Source organism: Musa acuminata, chromosome BXJ3-11 (assembly GCF_036884655.1).
Source record: "Musa acuminata AAA Group cultivar baxijiao chromosome BXJ3-11, Cavendish_Baxijiao_AAA, whole genome shotgun sequence".
Classification (NCBI taxonomy): Eukaryota; Viridiplantae; Streptophyta; class Magnoliopsida; order Zingiberales; family Musaceae; genus Musa; species Musa acuminata.
Genome location: NC_088359.1, coordinates 28577344 through 28591938, shown reverse-complemented (window position 1 = coordinate 28591938; position 14595 = coordinate 28577344). Strand labels below are relative to the sequence as shown.

The 14595-nt window shown below is 38.0% G+C and overlaps 2 protein-coding genes across 7 annotated transcripts; one reads left to right on the top strand and one right to left on the bottom strand.

The window, feature by feature from the left end:
• Positions 1–1243: 1243 nt before the first annotated feature.
• On the bottom strand, positions 1244–12449 carry LOC135653364 (uncharacterized). 6 transcript variants are annotated; one of them, XR_010502402.1, is made up of 7 exons: positions 12310–12449; positions 9720–9741; positions 9510–9605; positions 7383–7514; positions 4066–5393; positions 2950–3217; positions 1244–2270 (listed from the first exon to the last, which is right to left on the bottom strand). XR_010502402.1 is itself a non-coding variant. In XM_065175269.1 (6 exons), exons 5-6 carry the CDS (start codon positions 4810–4812, stop codon positions 3154–3156), a joined length of 750 nt encoding a protein of 249 aa, XP_065031341.1. In that variant the 5' UTR covers positions 4813–5393; positions 7383–7514; positions 9510–9605; positions 9720–9741; positions 12310–12449; the 3' UTR covers positions 1244–3153. The 6 variants fall into 6 exon arrangements, 1 of the variants encoding a protein (XP_065031341.1); XR_010502398.1 differs by having other exon boundaries at positions 4127–5393; XR_010502399.1 differs by having other exon boundaries at positions 1244–2158; positions 4127–5393.
• On the top strand, positions 11637–12901 carry LOC103972561 (uncharacterized). Its single transcript, XM_009386917.3, has 2 exons — positions 11637–11924; positions 12295–12901. Exons 1-2 carry the CDS (start codon positions 11724–11726, stop codon positions 12838–12840), a joined length of 747 nt encoding a protein of 248 aa, XP_009385192.1. The 5' UTR covers positions 11637–11723; the 3' UTR covers positions 12841–12901.
• Positions 12902–14595: the final 1694 nt, after the last annotated feature.

The window sequence follows — 14595 nt, the reverse complement described above, 5'->3', positions numbered from 1 at the left end:
CTTGTTTTAAATACTACATCAGTTTTCTTAAATCGAAATGATTCTTTTTACTCGTATCACAGTATTCTATTTTTTTCCTTGCTCCTCCGCCCCCAACAATCAGCATAAGATGGAAGCCTTAAGACTGAGATGGTGCCCAAAAGAATGGAAGCCTTGACCGCTGAGTTCATGTCATTGCCTCAGTTGCTGAGATCCAAACATAGCTCAAAACCATGGCTAATCTCAACTAGAACAGGAACAATGCATTTGATATTGGAGGTGTTCATGGAGATCTCTACTGGCAGCAGTGTGATTATGGAGTCTTTTATCCACTCAGACATATGTCTAACTTAACAATCTCATGGGCACTATCAATTCCAGGATTGTAACCACAACTCATCATGTTCTTCACACTTGATGGGACAAATTGAGACTTTGTGCTGTTGATAAATCTTGCTAAATCTACTGGCTGTTAGTTGATTAACTTTAAGCTTGGAATTTATTTGCAATACTAAAATATCAAAAATTAGGATCAAGTTAGGTTGATCAAGATCCAGCAATTTTATTTTTGAGGTAGCTAATATTGCTTTCTCTTCTGGTTTTTTCCTTCTTAGATATATAGCTCTTAGAAATATAGACTACAAGGAGAGAAAAATGATTCCAGCATCTACTGATACAATTCATTGATCCAACCATGAAATGAATCTGGCATTGACCTACCTACTACTAAAACCTCATGAGTGACAACACCCTCTGAGAGTTGCACTTCTATGTTCAATGACTGGCATAACAAATTGGGGTGAAAAATGCAGCATAAATGCTCTCTTATTCAGATCTCAACAACAACAACAAAGCAAAATTTATTGCTGCAGTAACTTAAATCTTTTTACCATGTGAGCTTCCATCACAGAGAAGAGATAAAGAATAAGAACTTTGCTAGCATTCAATAACTGATTTGATACAACAAGTTTCAGGATTTGGTCATAGCTCTGTCATATCAGTGAGACATTGTTCCTCCAAAATCTATTAACTTGCAGTCATGGATGACAAAACCACAATGCCCGATTAAAGGATAGAATCCACAGAAGATGGCATGACACTCTGACACGGACTTAGCTGATTTTGTCTAAGTCGTGCAGCACCCTTGCGTGTCCGTCCGCAAAGGTCAGCCTCCCCGAAGCCTCCCATTGTCCCTTAGGACCACCAAAAGAGAGAACGGGCAAGAGAGAACGCCTCAATCGGGATCCACAAGCAAACATCTCCGAAAAACACTTCATAGACAATGCAAATTACAAACAGACTTTACAAGCTCTGAACAGTGGCACAACAAAAGGTAAAATGATCCATTACAGACCGAAAAGCTCTCGCACGTGTCCACATGACACAACCTATATTTACAAGCCTAAAGAGGCCACCACCCAACTAAAATGAGACTTATAAGCCTTCGGCCGCCCCTTTACATTCTGTACAGGGCATGAACATGCCATTTGACACGGACACACATAAGCATTACATCCAACATCTTGTTGAGAAGTTTGTCCGTGACAACTCGGCAACTCAAATTCGAGAGTTATGTTCGACACAAACTTCGCACGAATACAGAAGCATGTCCTCCATCAAAGAAGCATAACCAAAGTCCTCCCATACCGGCTGAAATCAAGATAAGAGCACAAATTCTCCTGATAGAAGCAACTCAAGCTGCCTCCCCTTCCTCTCCCTATTCTTCTTTCACATAATCTTCCACATCAGCTGTTGCATCCTGTTCCTGCTGGTACTTGGCTATCAGATCCTTCAGTGAACGCCATCTCGTTCATGCCCTCACCTGTATGCCAATGCAAGAAAAGCCTTCCTCCTGAACAGGCCGTGAACCGCCGGTTGACCCTCCTGAACGCCTCCTGGATGGAAGTTGAGTTCCCAATGAACATGGATGCCTTCTTCAGCCCCTTGGGTGGAATGTCACATACACACGATTGACATTGCTTGGGATCCACTCGACAAAGTAGGAAGAATTCTTGTTTTGAACATTGATCATCTGCTCGTCAACCTCCTTTGTGCTCATCTTCCCATGTAACATGGTCGACGCAGTTAGGTACCAACCATGTCAGGGATCAGCAGCGCACATGTTCTTGGCATCCCACATTTGTTGGGTCAACTTAGGAACAGTGAGGGACCTGTAGTGCTGAGAGCTCCTCGATGTCAAGGGTGAAAAAACTATGATGACGAATTGGATGCAGGGAGAGAAATCAAGTTTACAGCAAGCTTCGGAGATCATAACCAAGATAACAAGATAACTGGAGGCAGCATGTGACAACACTCGTTATAGCAGAGATGAGATTGTTTAGATCACTAACTGAAGCATAAAAAAAATGATAAATAAACAAGATAGCACGATAAGCAGTATGGACAGACCCAAATTAAACAATTGATACAGTGATTCTTTGGGGTCACAGAGAACTTAGAACTTCAACATACTGTCATTTTATATTATTCAGTCTGGGCCATCATACATGTTCTCCATAACAGAAAAAAGAGACATGACTTGAAGCTAAAAGTTAACAAACGATAGCTTCTTTTCTTATCAGATTATCTAATGGACTAACAATAGATGCATGATATGCTGAAATGAATGAGGACATATACTATATAAATAACAAGACAGCATAAGAAAGTATTAATGTAGAACTATTCGGTAGAATTCTTAAAAGAAAAGGAATAAAGAATTGCGTCAAGGCACAGGAATTTGAACAACAGTCAGTTAATTACTAATGTTAACAAAAAGTATTAAGATTTAAGACAAGGCACGATATGCTTAACCAGAGGAAAAAAGAAAGGTGATTGAATCTGAAAGTAAAAGAATAGAAGGCAATATGTTATGGCTGATCTTTTTAAGTTTGGTACAATGAATAATGGTGAAGGATGCAATTTCATTAAACGATAATATAATATCGTAGAAATGCAGTCATTGCTTACAAGTAGGGTTCGGAAGCTTCAGCGTCCAGAAATAAATGCCATAGAGTGCCTTCATTGTCCAGGACCATACATTCATCAAAATTCTGATCAAGCTGATGTACTGAAAGAGTGGCATTATATAGCTCAACAACTGTATCAGAAACCTTTGGTGATAAAAAAACAGAGAATGACAGCATCACGCGATCTGGGTATTCTTCTCTGATCTTAGAGACAAGAAGGGTGCCCATGCCAGAACCAGTTCCTCCTAAAGAATGGCAGACTTGGAACCCTGCAGAACAACATCTACAAATTAGTAACCATGATGCTCTGTCTGAAGAGTTGGATAACAAATCTGATTTAGGGTACTAAGTCATGTAGAATCTGTTAAATATGACAGAGAAGAGCTACTGTGTACGAATGTTGAGTGTGATTCTCAAACACAGAGTACTTCAATGCAACCACATGCATCTACAGACACTAAAAGTTACAGTTTGTGAGCATAAACAACATGGGGAGGTAAACATTTATCATTTAAATCTTTCAGATGGCCGTGATCTTTCTGAATCTGGCAACAGTTGGAAAGTGAATGACCCATGTTTTAGCTTTCAATTAGTTCTCATTACAACAATCTTCATGACAAAATCGTCTCCAGCTATAAATAGCATCTGATGGAACCAGGCAACGGTACATAACTGATTCACAGTCATACAGGTATGCACAAAGAAAAGTAGAAATATAGAGAACTTAATAGCCAAATTAGAAGTAAGCAGAGGGTTGAAACTTGAGAGACAAGAAAAGATGTGCATGTTACGTTCCTTTGATGCAAAATACAAGAAACAAATTCCAACAGTAATTTGAAGGAAGCTATCCTTTTTTGAAATCTCAAACGTGATCCAATGCCAAGAAGCACATCAACAGTATATAAACATAAATCCCTAACAATACTATCAACTTCAATACAGAGTGGGCAACAACATTCACAAAGGGATAAAGAATACCACAATCCCTATTTCTTTAACATGAAATAGAAACCTAACCCCAGAAATCACCAGTAAGCAACAGAAAACCTTAAATCCATATGAAAGCAACATTTGCTAGTAACAGACTTCTGCTACTACAAGACAGATTATTCCTTACATCTACCAGTAACACGCATTAGCCAATATGGAAGCAAATCTTTCCACAAAAACGAAGGAACCTCCAAATGAAGCCTGAAGCCACCGAACTTGGGAGGCAGTCGTGGTTCTCCTTCCTCACCACATCAAGCATTGAATCAATGAGCTCTGCACCCACGGCGAAGTGCCCCTTGGCCCAGTTGTTCCTTGTGCCAGACTGCCGAAAGACGAAGTTATCTAGCCTGAAGATCTGGCCAAAGAGCCCAGATCTAACGGTGTCAATGGTGTTGGGCTTGAGATCCATGACCACTGCACGTGGGATGTAGCGACCGCCTCTGGACGTGTTGTTGTACACATTGATCCACTCGAGCTGGAGGTCAGAGCTGCCATTGTACCAACCGGTGCCGTCGATGCTGTGCTCATTGCAGATTGGCATATCATCCTCATAAAGCCCAAGTCCAGAAGAGAAGAAAATGAAAGAAACCACAAATTTGGTATTGTTCAGGTTGCTCGCCATGGCACTGTTGTTGGAAGTTCTTGTAAAGGGTTGTGGACAGTGGTAGTTAACCTGGGCCCAAAAACAGTCCAGCCTGATCTGGTTCAGGTGCTCGCTTGAGCTGCCCAGCACTTGGCTCAGGACCGTGCCCAATGGAAGACGTCTTCCTAAACCCAAATTGAGGCGCTCAGGCCTCACCTGACCTTGCCTGGGCACCCAATTGAGGAGTGCAGTCAGATTCATCTTTACTTGGAATGAGAAGTTTGGTATCATACTTGGATTTCACTCAAAGTTTTCTCCAGCCGAAGCCTCCCAATTTGATCTTTATATCGCTTCTTCCAGCTTGAAATCTCCCAAATGATTTGATTATGTTACATATGGATTCCCTATCCATGTTGAACTGTTCTTTCCATTCTTCCATCTCTGTTGCTTCAAATATCAGAATCTAAACCTGGCTTGAACAAAACACCACAAGAGGTCGTTGTCGCCAGGGTCCAGAGTCCTGTAAAATCTATATATCCATCTTCTCTATCCCACCTCTAACAGCAGAGCTCTCATTTTTTTCCTCTTTTTCCTTTTTCCCTGTGCTATATTAGAAACCAAAATGTTTAATTGCATACTACTGATTGCTCTCCTTGCACTAGCTTAACAACCAATTGCTTCTAGTCCAACTCCTCCACAAAGGCCTCCCCGTGGCTGACATGTTGAATGGCACTTATCTAGCTGCCATTGCCCCAAAAAGTAGCATGCACTTGTGTACATACATGAACATAGATAGGTGCAACTTCTTCGTTCGATCCCTCAGAATTTTGATGTTCCATGGTACATGAATGATGAAAGAACTACAAGTCAATCTGCAGAAAGATGTCTTAGTGCAAAAAGAATGATATGTGAAGACTTGAATGACTGATCCCTCTTTGGTTGAAAGCAGAGGATAAAAGATGGGAAGAAAATATTAGGCTGAAGACACAGCATCAAATATCAAACACATATGACATACCTCCAGCAGAAAAGATTCCTACTCAATTCTGCTCGTCAAACACTAATTATTTCCAGAACAAGAAACTCATTTAATTATAGAGATAAACTGATAAATATTTCAAAAAGTAGCTTCCAAGATAAGCAAATAGCATTTAAAAGAGACATTGAAAGCCCCGCCCCCCCCCCCCCCACACACACATACATATATATATATATATATATATCAGTACATGCATAAGTTAGCTAGCACATATTTGTAGCAGGACATCATATAAGTTGCAGTAAGTCAAAAGGAGAAGTATGGATAATTAATAATATATACACTAAAAACTATCATCTGTACACTATAGAAGCATTATCCAAAACTAGCCTGAATGCTTCTTCAGTTTGGACAGAACAAGGCAACTTCAGCAGCCAATACCACATAAATCAACAGTTTTTTGTACATTGTTCTTTCATGGTAGTGATGATAATGATTTCATTTCCTATAATTTGACATTTCTCCTCTGTGTTGCTGCTCATTTAGTTGCAAAGTCTAATTAATGAATGGATAGGAATAAGAGTATATGTACATTCCCAACTCAGTTTCAACATTGTAGTAAGCATGCCACCCAATGCCATGTGCTACAAAGTCATGTCTACATTACAACAAATATTAAATGATTTATGGTCTTTTACCCAATTATCAAGCCTATTAAATGCACACATGTATTGATCCAAGTATCTTCTAGTACTACTAAAATTCTTTCTAGTATTGATCAAGCCTATTAAATGCATGTATTTACCCAATTATCAAGCCTATTAAATGCATGCATGTATTGATCCAAGTATTTCCTGTAAATTCCAACATCAATGTGACAGAAAGGTCCGTGCCCTTTTTGAACTCAGTGAATCCCACCATCCATCTTTTCCTACAGGCTAAATGTTATGCCCTGACATGACTTAATTCCATTACCAAGATTATCGAAATGTGCATAATCAACTTTTTAGAAGTCCACCATATGGTGCCATAATCACATGGTTAAGTAGGGAACATTAAGAATTTCAAAAATCAAAAGTGAACTTTCGTAATGAAAATCTCCTATACAGTAGACAATCAGGAAATAAATATAAATCATTAAGCAATATTCACACATTTTAGTCATAGCATACAATCAATTCACACACACAACAATCATTTAGTGTCATTATGCAGCACTAGCATAAGTGCCTGAACACTCAACAGATGCACTCTCCCAACCTTTGATGGAGATGCTCCATCATGTTTTTGTAGTAAAATAAATGATGCAAATCCTCTATAATCATCATGTTCTCCTCCTCCCCTCTTCTCTTCCTCTTTCACTTTGGTTTGTACTAGGTGTCTCTGTGCTAGTACATACAGGATTTCTATCGATCTGCCCAAGGACCAATATATAGTTCTGTTAGCTTCATGGAGTCAGTTCATACATAAGTGTGCTACACATGTTGCATAAACATCCATATCTATCACCAAGCAACTCAACCTACAAGTTGGATGGTTGCCTAAGGTGCTTAATAAGAATATCATATAAAATATAATTTCCTTCAAACATTACGTGATCTATTTGTTTCTATAACTTTACACTAATTTAACTAGTGTCTCATATGAGCGAGACTCGGTCAACTGCCCACTTTTTTGGCATCATGAAATTCCATTCATCCCATATACAAATGGTACCCCAAAAAATGTATGAAAATATTATATAATTTTGCATAAAGTTTTTCGATATTCGATTGCATTTCAAAAATTGGGAGTGAGAAGCACTTTCCCTAATTTAAAGAACTATAGGAAATATGCATGGACAACTAAATTATTAATAAAACTTGGAAAAACAATATCTTACCATCCATTGAACTTAAGGTCTGGTTCTTCAACCAGGCAATCTATTTCATAATTGTTCCTTGTTTTTAAGAAATGAAGTTTCACAAACTCAGTCCTTGTTTTTAAGAAATGACGTTTCATAAACTCAGCTATCCTGTATCAAAAGATGCAAAAATCAATTTCTGTCAGATCACAATCAACAAGAAAATATGCAATTGACAGCTGAGAAGATTTCTTTGTATTGAAACGTCCAAACAAAGCAAGCACAGATTGTTTGGAGAGCCAATCCCAGAAGTAGTGTTTTATTTAAAATGAATGCAAAAGTTCTATATTCTTTATTGTTAATTCATGAATATGATTTCTCGAACATAAACTACATGTCGAAAATTGTCCATCAGTGCATCCAAACGAATTTATGAAGACAGTTGGAAAAGATAATCAAACTGTAGACCATTAAATATCCATGAAAATGACTGACGAGTTTTTGTGCAAATGGTCAATTGGTGAAGCTCTTGCATGAATTATGCTGCTTCGTTGTTGGTGTTTGAAATATAAAGTGCCTTAAGTATAACTGAATCTGTATACTAAAGACTTTCAGTGTCTAAAGGATATAATAGCAACACAGTAATAACTGTAATAATTGATGTACTTGTAGCACAATAAGAAATAAGGCCAAATTCAACAAGAAAATTAATAACAGAGAACAAGTTATGAAAACATATGACTAGTCAAACGCATTATGTGCACAGTACCTACCTTTGAAGCTTTTTAAATCTAGCTTCAGATTAACTATTTAAGTTTCAGACTGGATACCCTTGATATTGTGATTTACTTCAAAATAATAAAAATAAAAGAAGAAAAAGCACACAGAATAATTTGGCTTTTTTACCAACAATTCCCCTCTCACCCCCCAACCCAAAAAAATATTTGGAACCAAGACATCTTTTGCATATTCTTACTGTAACTACACAATTCTTTGACCTAGTATGCATTAAAATAAATAATTTATCTCACGGACTAAGAAATATTTTTCATGAAAAAAAATAAATTGAAAGAAATAGAAACAAAAATAAGCTTTTTTTAAAGGATTGGAATCAGATCCATTATTTAGGCATCCTCCCCGTAGAAAAGATAAACATCATTTAAGACTCTAACCAACATAATGATTCAAGTTAAAATCCAACCATCCACCCAAATTCATTTCCATGTGATTAAATGGACATAAATCCAAAAGCCACTCCACCTTTATTATAGCCCTTTATGACCTGACTAAATCAATCCATCAGCATTATTTACACCTTAACTGCGTTGCATAACTCAATCTATTTTTTAGACAGGTAAGCCAACCACCTCTCCACCTCATTGTGCAAGGGCACCCAAAAAGTGCAAGTCTTGAACAGGCAACATCATATCTCCAATTGATCACTGAGCACTACACTGAAAGGCACACAGAATCCAGTGGTTGCTACCTCCATATGGTGAACTGATGAAGCTTAGGTCAGTACCTCATAAATGGCCATTATAAAGTCTCAACTGTCTTCCCTTCATCAATGCACAATGTGACTAGAGAAAGAAGTGAGGTGATGGCATTTATGTTTGTTTAAATACTGAGGAAGCTTTGATGAGACTCGGACCCACTGAAGTTAAGAGAATTGATGAGTCTGTTGGGTCTCTTCATAGATTTGTGATCCATCTTAAATGCTTATAGCTCTTTTCCTTCGAATATGACAACTACTTGACTTTTATCTTTTACATTTTATAATCCCACGCTACACATATACAAATAACAATTGGAATCAATTTGATCAGATAGCTCTACGACTTTATCACATTTCAATGGCCCTACTAATGGGTCTAGAGAGTGCATGTTGCCATGCGAATGTTGCATGCATGAATAATATATACTATTACTACAAAAGCGTGACACAGCATTATTGAGCAAAAAAAATTCACAAGTTTGGCACATTGGGAATCTGTAACTGATAGACATTTCTGTTAGATACAGCAAAAGATAATTGCGAGATGAGTTCTCAATACTGAGGACCAGCTCAGAAGAATCAGGGGAATTTTTTACTAACTCATTGTGATATGAAATTTAGTTCAGCAACAAATTCCACAAGTTGAAATGCCATGTAAAATGATGAAGTACCTGGTAAATCATTACTGCCAGAGATACGGCAAAAGATGGTCGCAAAACCCAATGACTTGGACAATGATCACAAGAGTCTTTGCAGTGATAGAGCTACTGCAAAGATGGCGTGGAACAGAAATATTTGACAGATAAAATGATGATCATTAGAAACTTTGTGATCAATGATCAGAAGAATCATAAGAGTCCTCTTAGTAAATCATCTTATACCTTTTCCCCAAAGGTTGTGCCACTGTAAAAATTGAAGAAATGATATGAGAAACAACATACAGAAATGTAAAACTAACCTAGGGGAACACAGATATACCTAGTTATATCTATGTGTGATTCTTCAGAGTTACACAGCATTAGTTTTACTGTGATCAAATTTGGCAGACTAACCAAAACAATTTAGGATTTACAAACAACAAGCTTGTTAATTAATACAGAACCTGAACATCAAAAGTTAAAACAGCTAAATCATTCTATAGAAAATAGAAATATTTGCTTTCAAAATTAAGGATTGGTACAAAAAGGAAAAATAATGACAGTTCATCACACTATTTGGAAAACAACTGACATACCAACAATAAGATCAACTAAAAAACCTTGGCATTATTGTGAAAGTAACCTTTGCTTTAGAGAAAAGGTTTGTAAGTAATAGATTAATTATCTCCAAGATAGATGAATACATTGAGAAAAGCTTATTGTTCACAAATTTTCTTATTCTTCTTTTGTGCCATGCCAACCAGGTTCTCATACAATTTATACATGTAGTTAGATCATCATAAAACTTGCAGGTTACATAGTTCGGCAGCTTAATTTGCATGTCTGAAATGTAACTATATTATTTTCAAAACTGATGCTTTGTAAGAACTCTACAGTTTCTTGGGAGATTTTTGACATGCATCCTGCTTATCTTAAATTTGTCTAGATCAGTTGCATGACCAATCTTTTCCTTGGCACAGCAAGAGTTTCTGTTTTCCCAAAGCAATCCACCTTATATGACTGTCTAGTAAATTCACGCCTTGTCTTCATTGGAATAGAAATTCCATTTGCATTAAGAGAAGGTGTCTTCTGCATTCTCCTCATTTTCATCACAGTAGCTATGTACAGATCCCTTCTAACATCACTCTCTAATTTAAACAAAATCTTAATATTTATCTGTTCCTGGTAATCAGATGTTGATCCTGCCTGTGTTGACAGGTATCAGCATCCTATTAAATCCAACCACCATACCCAAATATGTACAACCTTCATGACCTAACTACCAGCATGCTCCAGTCGGTACCAAACATGGATCAGTATCATCTTTGTATCAACAGCAGTCATAATGATGCTCATTACACCATTACAATCATGATATATTAAGTCATTCTGCCAATACCTCTGGAATATCCCTTGTGATCTTTCATACACCTTAGAGAGTCTTATATCCATCCTAGGTTCCTGATAGCCTTTGGACAAATGAGATTTTTATATGAATTAGGATATTTTCATTAGACAAATTTTACCGGTTTACAGGCATTGTTTGCTATATTTTGGGGAGATCTTTTGCTGTTAAATTTTAGTTACCAATGCAGACCTTATACGGTACAACTTTATAATTTTCCAGAACAAAACCATGTTATTGGTATCTATATTTTAAAAGTTCAACTACTAATCAGATTCCTTAGCTACTTGGCACCTTAAATACCACTATAATGTACTACTATCAATAACTGACATATGCTATTCGATTGGACATACAAGTAAAAGACATATAATGTACGTGAATCCTTCCTGTACACAGTTGCAGATAGATTCAGCACTGATCAATAAGAGATATAGTACATGAAGCCATACCAAAAGCTGGACATCAAAAAAGTGAAACCATTACATGCACAAGATTTGCACATAAAAGGTTTCTTCTATTCTCAGGATTCACACAGTTGGAAGGTACTAGACTACATTACACTCCTGGAGTTTTCTTCCTCCCCCTTCCTAGGATTCATTAACCATTGACAGACTCTGCCATGTATCAAAAGTCAATTATTAAATAACTGTATCTGTGTGGCTTATCTAATCATCCACCCTCAGAATTTTTCATTTATTGACACCATTAATGTTTCCCATACTTACAGTCATCTGAAAGCAGTATATAAATGTATAAAGGCGGCTTCTTTCTGTATTGTTATGTGAACTCCTTTGAAGCAATAGCTCCCTTCTCTTCTCTTCTTTCTCTTCTTTTGTTTGATGATTTGGGAGAGGAGGTTAATGGCAGCGGAGGTGAGCTCGTTGTCAAGGATGCTGAGGGGTTATGAGGAGGAAGGAGAGGGGAAGAGGGAGCTTGTCACAAGGGATTTGCTCGGTGGCGGCGGAGCAGTGCTCGGATCTGCGGAGGTGGGTCTTGAGCTCCGTGTTCCGATGGGTTGGGAGAGACGGTTTGATCTATTGGTACGTTCTTGAAGCTCGTGGATCTTCTTCTTGTCTCTTCCCAGTTGGTTGTTCCTTTGAATTTGAATTTGCGAAACATGGCAAAAGATTGAATTTTTATGTTAATGGGTCCTTTTTTACCGATCTAATCCCCAAGTTTTCGTCGTAGTAGTCCTGCTGGAAATCGATACTTTCATTTGAATTCTGCTGAAACTTTCATCGTTTCTTCTGTAAATCCCTCGACTGTAATCAAATCAAGCACCGGCTGATACGGAATTTCCCGAATGAAAAGAACAGCTCTTCCCACAAGAATTCACAGAATAAACCTATTAGATTCCATATTTATCATTCTTTCTTATCCTCTAAGTCCCTAATTCTCGATCAATTGCAGCATGGAAAGACCTACCTCGAGAAGCGCGACCCTGATCCGGTTCCCTCCTGTCTCCACAATCTCAACCTCGCGCTACCTCCACCATCCACCGCCGCCCTCGTCCCGCAGCCGGACGCGGCGGCGGCGGCGCCCGCGCCCTCGGCGTACCAGAGTGTCTGCACCCTGGAGAAGGTGAAGTCCGCCCTCGAGCGCGCGACCCGCCGATCCGACGGCTCCCCTTCGCCGCGCTCCTCGTCGACCACCACCACCTCCTCCTCCTTCTCGGTGATCAAGCGGCGTGCGCCGGAAGAGGATGGCCCCGGCCCCGGGTCGCTGATGGGCGAGCGGGGGCGGGCGGCGGCGGCGATGACGGTCGCCGGGTGCCCGGTGTGCCTCCTCTACGTGCTCGTCTCGTCGGTGGACCCCAGGTGCCCGAGGTGTGCCGTGCACGTGCCGGTCATAGGCGAGCTCAAGAAGAGGCCCAAGTTGGACCTCAACTCGCCGACCCGAGATGGTGATGATGACGAGGACTGGAAGAAGTCACATTTGTCTTTGCAAATAATATAGCATAAATGTATTTATATTTTAAATTTTGGCACTTTTTTTATACTAGTAAAAATTATGAGAATTATGCAATTCCATCCAACTGCAAGAATCCAACTCATTCAATATCCCAACCAAAAGGAACAAACCATGAGACTCAAAAGGAAAATAAGATTCATGAAACTCAAAATAATAGAGTTTTGGGTATGTTTCATATATGTATATACATATTATCACTTTCAAAATTATTTATCTTTGATGATGATATCAAGTTTGTCTCAATTATTTTCGATCAGCTATATGAAATTTATATTATAATTAAAATTTATGTAAAATAATATTATTAATTAAATTAAAAAGTATTTAAATCTTTATTTATAGTTTCAAGTAAATTCTTATCTACCTCTATCTCTGCTAATTTTCTTTGTATATTTTCATGTGTGTGTGTGTGTCTATATATATATATATATATATATATTCTCGAAAAAAAATTTAGTTTTGAGAAATTTTTATAAAACGCTCTTATTTTAAAAAATGAGCACCCCTTCTTTAGATAATTTTAATCTTATGCCTCTGGTTGCCCACACCTCCTCGCACAAACCCTTGGTTGTTCATCATCCTTGTCGGTAACCTTTGTGTACAAATCCACTTTTCAGCTATTGTTTCCGTGGTTCCATCATCGTCCTTTAGTAGAGAGAGTTGTGACGAGATAAGACACAATCCTCAACCAACTATGGTCGTTGACCAATGGGAACTACGATTTTTGCCCAATGGGTGGGTTCTCAACGATCTTCTTCCACTCTCTTTGATCATCGTAAATATGAGTGAAGGGTGGAGAGAACATGTATGGAGGGATTATAGATCCTCTTTCGCCCTCTTCGATTATCACAGATACAATGAGCAAAGGATAGAAGAAGAAATACACGCAAAGATAAAAACAACTAAGGATAAACGAAAAGATAAGACCGTGGAGACAATGACTGATACAATAGAGCCAATGACAAAATAATCTTTTTACAAAAGAAGACTATATATATATATATATATATATTCATAATAACATAATTTACTTTTTAGTTGAAACTCTAGAATTGCTTCAAAACCCTTTAAAATCTTGTTACGATTATTTTTATTTTTCCAGTGCTTTATATTTTTACATATTTTTCTCAAATAAAATAATGTTGAGCATGATTAGAAATAATACTAAACGTGATACATATCACGATTATTTTTCTTAAAGTGCACATCTATGGGCTTCGCATTACACCCTAGAATCAATTATCATACAAACCTTTTTATTTTTTATCCAAGGAACAATAACAGATCCTTCCGCACCAGAACAAAGTACTTTTCATCAAGATAGCCACCTTTCGCCTCATTTTGGATGTCAATAATCATGGCATCTGTTTCACAAGAAACATGCCCTACCTGTTCATGCAGAATGCATCATCCGCTTCCTTTATCCTGACAATGCCTGATTTGAAACAATTAGTTCAGCTAAACTTAAGGCAGCTTCAGAGCTTCTATTTCTCCAATTTGCGAGTTTCCAACAACATGTCCAACAAAGTAGAGTTCCCTGAATCAGCTTTCTCAACACCTCAAGTGGTGCCGAAGAATTCATGTATATCAAACTCAATGACAAGATAATTCATGTAGCAGACACCAAAGAATTCTTATTTGCTGTAGTGATTCCATTAATGCATACAAGGAGTAAGTGATATGGTGAGTCAAGAAAATAAAACACAATTGGTACAGGCTCACTTATCAAGACAAATCTTA